Raw genomic sequence first — 10,651 nt, 5'->3', positions numbered from 1 at the left:
GGTGAGAAGGCTGCTTTTTGAAGACACAGCCTGGCCCCGCGCCTCCAATATGGGAACCGTCTCGGCCCCAGAGATTAATGTCTTCTGACAGGATGCACATCGTTAGAGAGTGACGAGGATTAAATGAGCGACGAAGCATTTATAAAGTCATTGTCAGAAGAAACATGAAGAAGCCAGTAACATGGATAATAGGTGAATAGTTCAATATGAAAAATGGCATAAGTACAACTTGTGGACAGTTTCCACCTCCCTGTTTGCTTTGGATGACGTCGTAGAATGTTCTCATTCCTGTACAAAGCAGTGGGTGTAACATTGTCCACATATTACACAATAGCCAACCACAGAATACACAATCGGATCTTATAAAATTGCTATTTGATGTTATATCAATATGACTAGGTTATGTTTCTTACTTGATATATGTGTTCTAAGAAAGCGCTTTTCTTTTACTTTGCAGGTTGCTGTGGATATCAACAAAGGATATCAAGCTCTTTCTGGATTTCTCACTATCACTCCCTCTTCCTTATCAAGATGACAACTTGATCTCCAACCTGGCCTCAACACATTAATGTTTCCTCACCTGGATTAAGAAACACGTACTCTTGACAGATAGACCCTGAAGCACCAAAGGAACTTGTGAACCTGATATCAGTGCTGAGATACTTGGTTCATGAATAATATTAAACTGATATCTAAGAAGCCTGTTCACTTTCCAAGTTATAACCTTACCTGACTTGAATAGGCTCTCATAGATAGTATCCCACTTCCGTAGTTAATGTTTAACTCTTTGTGCGTAACTCAGTTTTACCTTGATAACATAAAGCATATGAGTAAAATGAGTGGGTAGGCCATTTAGATTAATAAAACGACCATGCTTCGATGTCTGAAATAGAAGAGGAACACAGGAACATCTGTGCTCGGGAAACCACCGGGAGAGCGACAGACACAAGCAGAGAGAATCCGATGGTTTCTCTGGATTTGTAGCAGAGCACATCCCTGTTGTGAAATTCTCTTGGCTCCCTTCCATGGGAACTCTTCCAGAGTGCCTCGGAGCAGGCTCTCTCCTGGGAGGTCCTGTTAGATTGTGAATAATACAGCGCAAACCCCAGACTAAGAGCGCACTTCTCTCATCAACGTTGAGCTGGTTGGCTACAGAACAGCCGTCGCTGGGATTACTGATGAGAAGAGATCCATGACAGGACGAAGAAGAAGAAGCCACCCAGAGATCTGACTCTGCTCCTCCCCCCCTTGTTGTGATCGTGTTATTGTGGTGTTGTTGTTTTTTTCTGGTACTTTCCATCTCATTCACTGCTTGTTGTGGAAAGACCAAGATCTTCCTGCTTCCACTTCAGGATTTGCTATTCTTGTGCTTTTACTGCTTGAGGAAAGGAAGTAGTGAAAAAGCTGCGAGGAGGCGAGAGGATTGAACTGGCGGGGACTCAACTCACTGTGCCACCTTAGGCTGCGGTCGCTGCAGTGGTTTGGGAGGCAGCAGACCCCACTGCACTGCGAGATGGAAAAGGGACATGTGTCAATCAGGAGAGGTGTGAGTTGGAGTCCAGCTGGGGGGAGGAAGTTCCAGACAACGCAGGACACCTCCAACATCAGCAGCAATGCACCATGGGAGAAGTGCGGGTTCCAGGGAACACAAACCATTTGCCCGGAGACAGAGCAGTCATGCCGCAAAACGAGTAAGTGTGGCCTCTCGTGTGTGTGTGTGTGTGTGTGTGTGTGTGTGTGCATGTGTCATTGTGTGTGTGTTTCGTACGTCTGTATCGTGTCTGTTTCCGTTATGTGTTTTCTCGGAGTGTATTCAAGGAACACACGCATAGTACAAGTATGCGTTGCACGCCTATAGCCACCTATATCCCAGCTGTACACTCAGTGACATACATAAGATACAAGAAACGCTTGAATTTAGGAGTTGACTCGTATAGGGGCAAGAATAGATACCGCCCTAGTTTGTCAGTGTGACCTCAGACAGTAAAACATCTGTTTCTGTGGCTTTAAGAATACAGACAGCCCCGACAGCGATGGAAATGCAATCATGCACCACACTCAAAGAGCCATGTCAACATTTAACTTCGCCAGTGACAGAAATGGTCGTACTTGCGGGAGAAGAGAAATAAATCTATAATAACATCTTTAGACCCGACCTTTCTACTTTCACAGCTGCTCCCTTGGAAACGAGTGTGCGACGACAGTTAAAACTCTGAGAGAGAAAAAAAAAAGAGAAAAAAGATTGATAAGTCGTTAAATCACAATGTGGAAAAATACAATGTAGTACACAGAAGATAATTACCTCTGTGCTGTGAAAGTACCGTCTGAACAGATGGGGCTAATCAGGGGAACTAAAAACATTGTGCTTGTAGGAAGTGGAGGGCTGAGGGCCAGAAAATAGTTTAGATATGAATCTATAACGCTATACCTGCTACTCCCAGCCCTCCCAACCACTGATTGCATTTGAAACAATGAGCCATTGAAGTCATCATAACTGACCTTAAATAAAGTAAATATAGTGCAAAACGTCTACTCCATCTTTTATCAGCCTGTTGGCCTGCCACTGCCCCTGTACTGCTGTGCTTGAGGGGGCTGGTGTTTCATTTTATACCCAGGATTGAGTGGGGAGTTGGGTCACATTCAGTCTGATATACCCCCATGGGACCTTTGTTAATCTGGGTATTTTCATGCCGCTTCACAAATAGCCTGCAGGGCCGGTGGTGTGTCCTCCCACTCCCCCTACTGCTGTCAGCCAGCAAAAGACAACATCCGACAGGGGTAATCTGAGCTTTGATAGACAAATCCCCCTCGCCAGCCCTTCCCAGCATCACTGTAGCCGGTTTAAGGGAGGGAGTTTACAATGTGAATACTTCTAGGATACAACTCAGGGGAACATGTGGGTGATGTTTTCATAATAATGATGATGATGAGGAAAATAATAATGATGATGAAGGTGATGATGATGTTGATGGTGACGATGATGATGATGATTTTGAGGATTTTGCTGGTCATGGGAACAGGGAGAAAGAAGAGGAAGACAGAGGGGACGTTACCAGAGCCAGGTGCAGAAAGGGATAGACCAAAGTGAGAAGGGCAGAGGGAGTGAATTACAGAGGGCGAGTGAGAGTCGTGTGTCATTGCCTGGGGGGCTAAACTGTGTGTCTGCTCCGAGGACAAACCCGATTCCCCCTCAGGCTGACAGCTCAAAAAGCTCCTCTTAGTAAGCAAACATGTGCCGGGCAAAAAACACTTGGCCAAGAGTGCTTCCACAGTAATGACCAGCAAATAATGACTTTGGTGAGGACACACAGGACATGTGAGGTCAAGCTTATAAGAGGCGTTAATCTCCCGGAGTCAGTGCCTGCATTACATAGACCATTTCGGGTAAACATCGGATTCCCTGTCCATTTGTCTAGTGACTGTCTGAGAAACAGTTTGCTACATTGCGATATGTGAAACAGACATGCCGATATCTTTCATTGATTTCCGGCTACAACTTTTCAACTCACACGAATAACAATTAATTCCAGAAAGTGTGGCAATGTCCCCCCGACGAGCGATCTTCTAGCTGAATACTACGTGTTGAACAGAACTTTACTTTTCGCAAAGTTATAAGCACTAACTTGCGATCCAAAAGTTAAAGTAGCGTTGTAGGGGCCAATTTAGTGAGCGTTTTATTTCCAGACGAACCAACCCCTCCCAACAAGTTGCATTGCTAAGCACGTTGGGCTGGGGGATAAACTCCGGTCCAAAGAAATGCGATCCGCTGCGGAGCTGCAGAAAAAGGCGGCGGGGGTGTGAAGGTATGAGACACAGTTCAATAGGAGACGCCGATGGAAGTGCTACCGCTCTATCTCCCTCTGAGCTCTGTCAAGGTCTTTGTTTGTGTGAAGGTAAGAGTCACGACAACAGCGAGTGGTGTGGAATAATTCCACAAAATGATTTGTAGTCACGTTGTAGGAAGTTTTACGAAGTTTTTTTTTAAAAAGGAAGAAGGAAATCGACTTTTCTTTCATGCTGATTAAGATGCGCGTTTCATTTTGCGATTTAATATACCGGAGTGGCAGCTTTAATTAAAATTTCTGTTATGATGAATAATGGAAGTGTGAATTGATATAGATCTCTCCGGATCTATATTAAGTGTGCACAGGATGATTACCGCTCTCTAAAATCGACCTTATCCGGGTAATCTCCAGTGATCTGGCAAAATGATGATGAGGATATGGTCTCTTCATCCCTATGCAGCCCTACACACAGTGGACTGGTCAATCAATGCAGTGTTAAATACTGAACGCAGCATATCCCTAACGTCGTCTAGGGTTACACCATATACGTACTCCTCCATGGGACATGATATGTTAATCAATGGCGGAATTTGCACCTGCATGTCACTTGCCATCTGGTGTCCACATCCAGAGAGGCAGTAGTCGCTGTAAGCATAGCTCACGGGTCATGTCACCGTCACTGCAAAGCTGGCCTATCGCTTGCAACTTGTCACTCTGTAGTCTGTAGCATGTGCTTTGGTTGGATTTAAACGATTGAGACGAAACGGCCTGTAAAAAAGTCTTTATTGGGACAAACAGGCGTACGAACGGGCTGAGCCGTGTGCTGAGCTCTGGGACTCAGTCTATTAAATGATCAAGGCTTGTTTGGGGACAGTTGGCTGTTATTATCCCTTCACTTTAGATAGGTGGCTGGAGGTAACGCTCACATAGACCTACTGCATTGTCTTCTTTCTTTACTTTGTGGGAAGGAAGTAACGTTTTTTTTATGTGGTTGTCGAGCTGGTTTTGATATAGTTTTATTGACTTGCTGACAGAGTAGGTCAATTACCAAATTGTAGATCAACTCCTTGTTTGATGTTGATTAGGCCTACTTCACGGATCCCTTAGGGGGAATCTGAAGCTACAGCAGCATAGTAACACAGCCAAACAGATTCAAAATAGAGATAGAATAGATATAGAGAGCAACATGAAGGCCTCCAATATAATAACCACAACAATAACAATGAAACCAAATGTAGGGGAAATTAAGGCGAAGTGTACTTTAAGAGTACAGTGCAAATTCAATTGGAATTGACTGAAAAGTCAAATTTTCCAATCCCAGAAAGTAACATTTTTTTTGTTAAATCAATCAATGGTTTGCAAAATCAGGAACAGATACACATTACTCCTTTTTTGCTGGAAAAGTCATCATTCTAGGTTTTCTATGAAACAATGAGCCAGGAAAATATGTATTCTCAATATTAACCATGGAAAAGCATACCAGAGAATGACAAAGCTTCAGAATGACAGCAGTAGAAGCCATAAAGCAATAAAATATATTTAATGATGCTTTGGTCTGGCTCTATACGGTCATTAAAAGGAGGAATAGCATTATTTCAGACATTATCCAGGACAGTTACTTCATCGGATTCTACAATGTTTCTTCCATGCTGAAAATGACCTCAGCCAACCTCATATAGTGGTGATTTTACCAGCCCTTCTCCATTAATATGAATACTGGTATTCATATTAATGGAGAAGTTGTTATAACTATTATTTGATGGTCATCAGATAATAGCTATAACAACTATTACAACTGAGCTTGTTATTAATCATATGCCTTCCATAGTAATCATTTTTTATATAATTTATCCTGATAATCCAGCATTCTGTACCTTTCACAGCACTCAAACTTAAAACCTTCTAAATGAATAATAATTTGTATCGATCGGGGACACTTTATGGTGGTTCTGCCTGTTCCGTTATTGTTTCACGTCTGAAGCGTAGCCTTGAAGACGTTGACATAAAAAGAGAAACCAAAGGCATTTTGGAGGCTTAAGCAGGGAATTTACACAGCAGTCTAGGAATGCTCTGGGAGGGAGGAGAGCAGATGGCAGAGGAAATGGCTGCACAGACTGGAATGGAGCGAGTGAGCCCACACAATCACTACAGTCATCTTCAGCCAAAACGTGTTATTCTACGCTGTATTCCTCTTAGGATAATAAATGTTACTGCGGAGGGGAGTCAATCCTCAACACAAATAAATGAAGCACAGTGTGCATGAGTCCAGTGTGTTTGTGTCGCATGGAATATTTCTGTGTGTACTCTAGTGTATGGTTGATGTGAAAACTCTCTAGTTTGTAGTTCAACTGTAGTTTGTCTGCTAGTTAGTTGAGTTATTTTCGTTATTTTCTTGGGTAGAAATCAAACAGGACGGCAGGAAAAACAAACAAAAAACAACCAACCACATTGTACAGAAACAATCTTGTGGGTTTTCCTCCCCAGACTTGTAAAGGCCTTTTCCTTGTTCATTTTCACGGTAACTACATTTACAAGCATTCCTTTTGAAACCTCCTTTTGGAATATCTTAAGAGAAATCTCTTAAGAGGGACAGAATACCTAAAAAGAACATTTTATAGGCCAATTGTTGAGGCTAGCATCTCATTTATTGAAACATGGCAGACATTTATTCGCATTGGTTTTGGTGGTTCAGCTTTGATGGTCTAAGTAACGTTTGGCATGTCACGGGTTGTTAGTTTATGTACTCATTATTCCCGTCTGGGATTCCTTTGTGCTCCGGCTCCAGATCTAACCAGGAGCGCCAGTTTGTCCGAGAAGGAGCTCAAAGAGAACCGTGTCCGGAGTCAGATCATCGCCTCCCAGCTCACCCTGCCCACCAACTCCGGCTCCAGAGGGGTCCAGCTCTTCAACCGCCGCCGGCAGAGGGTCAACGCCTTCACACTGGAGAGCGGAGGGGAGGGTTCGGCCAAGGACACCGCGGAGAACGCCAACGCCCCCTCGTCGTGTGGCACACCAGGATGGGCAGAAGGAGGCGGTAAGCAGAAGGACCGTGAGCTGAACAGCAGGAACAGCCGCGCCGCGGGGCCGCTCTGGTCCCCCACCGCCAGGACACACCAAGTCGGGGACATCATGGAGGAGCCGGCGGAGGCTGGGGGCCAGATCCACGAGGCGGAGCGGATGAAGAGCGGCGAGCGTCCCGAGGACAGACACTTTGTTCCGGTTAACGAGGGGGAGGCGTTGGAGGAGGAGGAGGAGGAGGAGGTTGAGGAGGAGGAGGAGGTGAAGTGCAGCAGCGAGGAGGCACTAGACCGAGAGCTCGGGGATCTGGAGGCGAGCGTCAAGGTCGATTTCGCCCCCGCGAGTTGTACTACCTACCGAACCCAGGCCAGAGAGTACCCGGGCGGAGAGACACCGGAGCCCGCTCCTCCGGTGAACAGCTGCCACCGGACTCCCTCCGGCCCGGTCCCGTCCGCCAAGCAGCCCGCCGCCATCGTCAACAGAACCGCCAGGCCTTTCTTCTCTCCGATCACCGTACAGTCTCCTGAGGCCGTGCCAACGAGCCCCGCCATGGGCGCCCCTCCCGCCCCTTCATACGCCGCTCCACGACTGCCCACCTTCAAGGCCCCCCACCGAGCGGCCTTCTCACCCCCACCTTCAGCCCCCCACCGAGCGGCCTTCTCACCCCCACCCACAGCCCCCCACCGAGCGGCCTTCTCGCCCCCACCCACAGCCCCCCACCGAGCGGCCTTCTCACCCCCACCTTCAGCCCCCCACCGAGCGGCCTTCTCACCCCCACCTTCAGCCCCCCACCGAGCGGCCTTCTCGCCCCCACCTTCAGCCCCCCACCGAGCGGCCTTCTCGCCCCCACCTCCACCCCCCTCCTACCCGATGCCCCCTCTGCCAGCCTTCACTAACCAGCCTCCACAGATCTACTCCAGCCCGACGTGCATGTCTCCCGTCATGTCCCCGGCGGTGTCCCAGTACACGGCCACCGGTGCTTCCACCGCGCCTTATCAGCCCGCTCCCAGCATCCCGCCGGGGTCTTATTATGGGGGCCCGGCTGCAGTCCCCGGGGCCCACACATACGCTCCTCAACCGATCGAAGAGAGGACAACGATGGTCAAAACGGGGATCCTGGAGGAGATGGCCGCCAAGAGGGCCACCGGCCGGAAGTCCATGTTCACGTTCAAAGAGAAGACCGTCGTCGCGCCGAACCCTGAGCTACTCTCGCTGGTCCAGGGGGCCGACGAGAGGAAGAAGCACGGGCCCCGGGCCCCCGCGCCCGAGCCGGGCTCCGAGGAGGAGCTTCTCGCTCTGGGCGCGGAGGCGTCCAACTTCCTGGTCAAGAAGCAGGAGAGCTCCGAGGGAGCCGCCGCCCCAGAGTGGGCGTCGTGCCTGAAGAACTCCAGGACCCGCGAGAGGGAAGACCGCGGGCCGGAGCAGGCCCTCACCAACGCCTCGGGAAAGGGGGCGGAGCTTTTTGCCAAGCGCCAGTCCAGAATGGATAAGTTTGTTGTGGAGAATCAGAGCGCCAAACCGGCGCGGTCCCCCTCTCCCACCATCTCTCTGCCGCCATCTTGGGTCTTCCCGTCAAATATGCCTGGCCGGGTCAAAGCCATTGCCAAAAACTCTGAAATGTCGACTCAGCTCACACAGACCCTGCAGGCCCAACAGCAAATCAAAAGAAAGCCGAGTCAACCTGCAGCGGCTCCACCGCCGGTCCCAGAAAGCCCTCCACTGGAGAACGGCTGCACCAAGATGGAGATGGACCTCTCCAGGCACCAGCCATATCAACTGAAGTCCTCCCTCTTCATTCTCAACCCCACCAAGGACCCCCTTGGTTCCTTACCAAGAGGGGCACCGGCCGCGAGAGCCCCTGTTCCCAGCCAGCCCTTCTCGAGGCAGTCCTCCCTCCCCACCGGCTCCCCGGCCTTCTTCAGTAACCAGGCGACCCACAGCTCCCCCCACTGCATGCCTCCGCAGTCACCCCTCAGCCCGACGGGACGCATGGAGTACCCCGCTCACTACGGCGCCGCCCCAGCCCACGGCCAGCCGAGGGTGAACTCTCCCATGTCGGCCGCCTCTCCGGAGCGTCCGTCTTCCTCGCGGTCAGGCGTTCAGGCACCAAGACCCATGTTTTCCACCAGGAAGGCCGGGATTGAACCCCAGGTCTGGAGGCCGTCTCTGTACTATTATTAGTTAATGGGATGTCCCTAGTGGGAGCATCGTATTGCATAGGCTTTATTTTGACAGTTGCACCGATAATATTAGTTACACAACTGTGGCTTATCGTGTTGATATTTTTCTAGTAGCTCTGATACTTTTAAACCCTAGCACTTTATCTTGTTTTCGTGTGCAGATTTAATTAAAACGGAAGCTTTTCTAGGATAAATAGTGAAAACAGGCAGCCTTCAGAGTATTATCTGTGAATTGTTAAATTCAGATTTGAATGATTAGTTCTAAAGAAGAAAATAAATAATTGTATTTAGCTACATTAGGATAATTTTTTCCGAAGGCTGCATTTTGCAGTTTTCGGTGGCCCAAGCACTTTGGCTTCAGGATGAGGGTTTATGAAGTACCTTGGCAGATGGTCTGGCATCTGGTTTATGAGCCATCATTTGCTGTATAATATTTGCTGGCAGATATGAAATGTGCTGCAGGAGGAGAAACTGTATATCTCTACCTCTGCAGGCAAAAGTATTTCACTTGCAAACAGATCTTGTTCTGTTGCTATACCTATGCCTAGCCCGGAGTCTGTGTTGTTGTCTATAAAGAACACATGACACTGCACTATTACGGCATAACCTTCACGTGAGGACATTTTGTACATTTTTGTACCCAAGATTTATAAGGACATTTTTAATAGTTTAATACAAAACGACCGCCATATAATGCCTATTCTGATCATCGCTGCTTCTTCTTACAACTTCTATTTCTGAATCCTAATTCACAGTTTTCCTGCACCTACTGTTACTCTTTATTCTTCCGATTTATATTTCATCTCTCTTGTCTGAATTTCATGTTCTCTTGTGTTCTCTTGTGTCCTTATTTCTTATTCTCTGATTAAAGCTTCCTTACTATCTACTGTGACTTTCTGACTTCTTCTTTTCATGCTTTCACTTAAAACTTTTCTTACACTTGCAATATTATCCTTCTGATTCATATTGACTTTCTGTTTTTTGAGAAATCTGTTATTGGAGTTCTGCTGAACCACTGAATGTGTGTGGTGTGTGTGTCAGTGTGTGTGTGTGTGTGTGTGTGTTTGTGCGTGTGTGTGTGTGTGTGTTAGTATGTGTGTGGCTTTAGGAGTGGTCCTGATTGCCATTCCATAACCATTTCCTGCTTTCATCCTAACACCCAAAGCTTCCTTGATACCTCCTTTGATAAAACATAACAAGCCAATAACACGCAACCTTTCTGAATATAGCCATTTTAACTTGCAGTTCTTTTCATGTAGAAACTCAAAATCCACACACCCCCGAGTTAGATCCCAGGAGCTTACCTTCATATTCCTGTTACCGTTAACTGACTTCAAAGGGCCAAATTACAGTAACTGGAGAGATGTCAAACTGTGTCAGAAGGGCAATACGGTAATAAATACGATACCATTAGGACTCCGTATCAACCCTTAAAATGGATTGGGCCATGACCTGCTGTTGAATAAAAACATAGTTAAGGGGACAAAGCTTCTTGTGTTGGGTTGACAACTGTCACTATCGTTAGCAATAGTAAGACATTTAAGAAATAATCATCAATTTCAAAGTAAAGATACTGCCAAAGAGATGGACCTTTTCACAGCTTTGATATGTGCACCCAGTTTTTTGCATCACTTTAATGCCGTCTTTTGTCTAAATCTGCCTTGTTTT

The 10,651-nt window shown here is 47.3% G+C and overlaps 1 protein-coding gene across 5 annotated transcripts in view; it reads left to right on the top strand.

Annotated features, from left to right (window-relative positions):
• LOC130390903 (synaptopodin) overlaps positions 1 to 10,651 on the top strand; it is a 40,647-nt gene that overhangs the window by 26,159 nt on the left and 3,837 nt on the right. For 3 of the 5 annotated variants that reach the window (XM_056601088.1, XM_056601087.1, XM_056601086.1), the window contains 2 exons: positions 458 to 1,691; positions 6,571 to 10,638. In XM_056601088.1, coding sequence (XP_056457063.1) covers positions 1,514 to 1,691; positions 6,571 to 8,984 — 2,592 coding nt within the window. In that variant the 5' untranslated portion in view covers positions 458 to 1,513 and the 3' untranslated portion in view covers positions 8,985 to 10,638. The other 2 variants (XM_056601089.1, XM_056601090.1) reach the window with 2 other exon arrangements.

Source organism: Gadus chalcogrammus, chromosome 10 (genome assembly GCF_026213295.1).
Source record: "Gadus chalcogrammus isolate NIFS_2021 chromosome 10, NIFS_Gcha_1.0, whole genome shotgun sequence".
NCBI classification, from domain to species: Eukaryota; Metazoa; Chordata; class Actinopteri; order Gadiformes; family Gadidae; genus Gadus; species Gadus chalcogrammus.
This window is presented reverse-complemented; position numbering and strand designations above follow the sequence as displayed.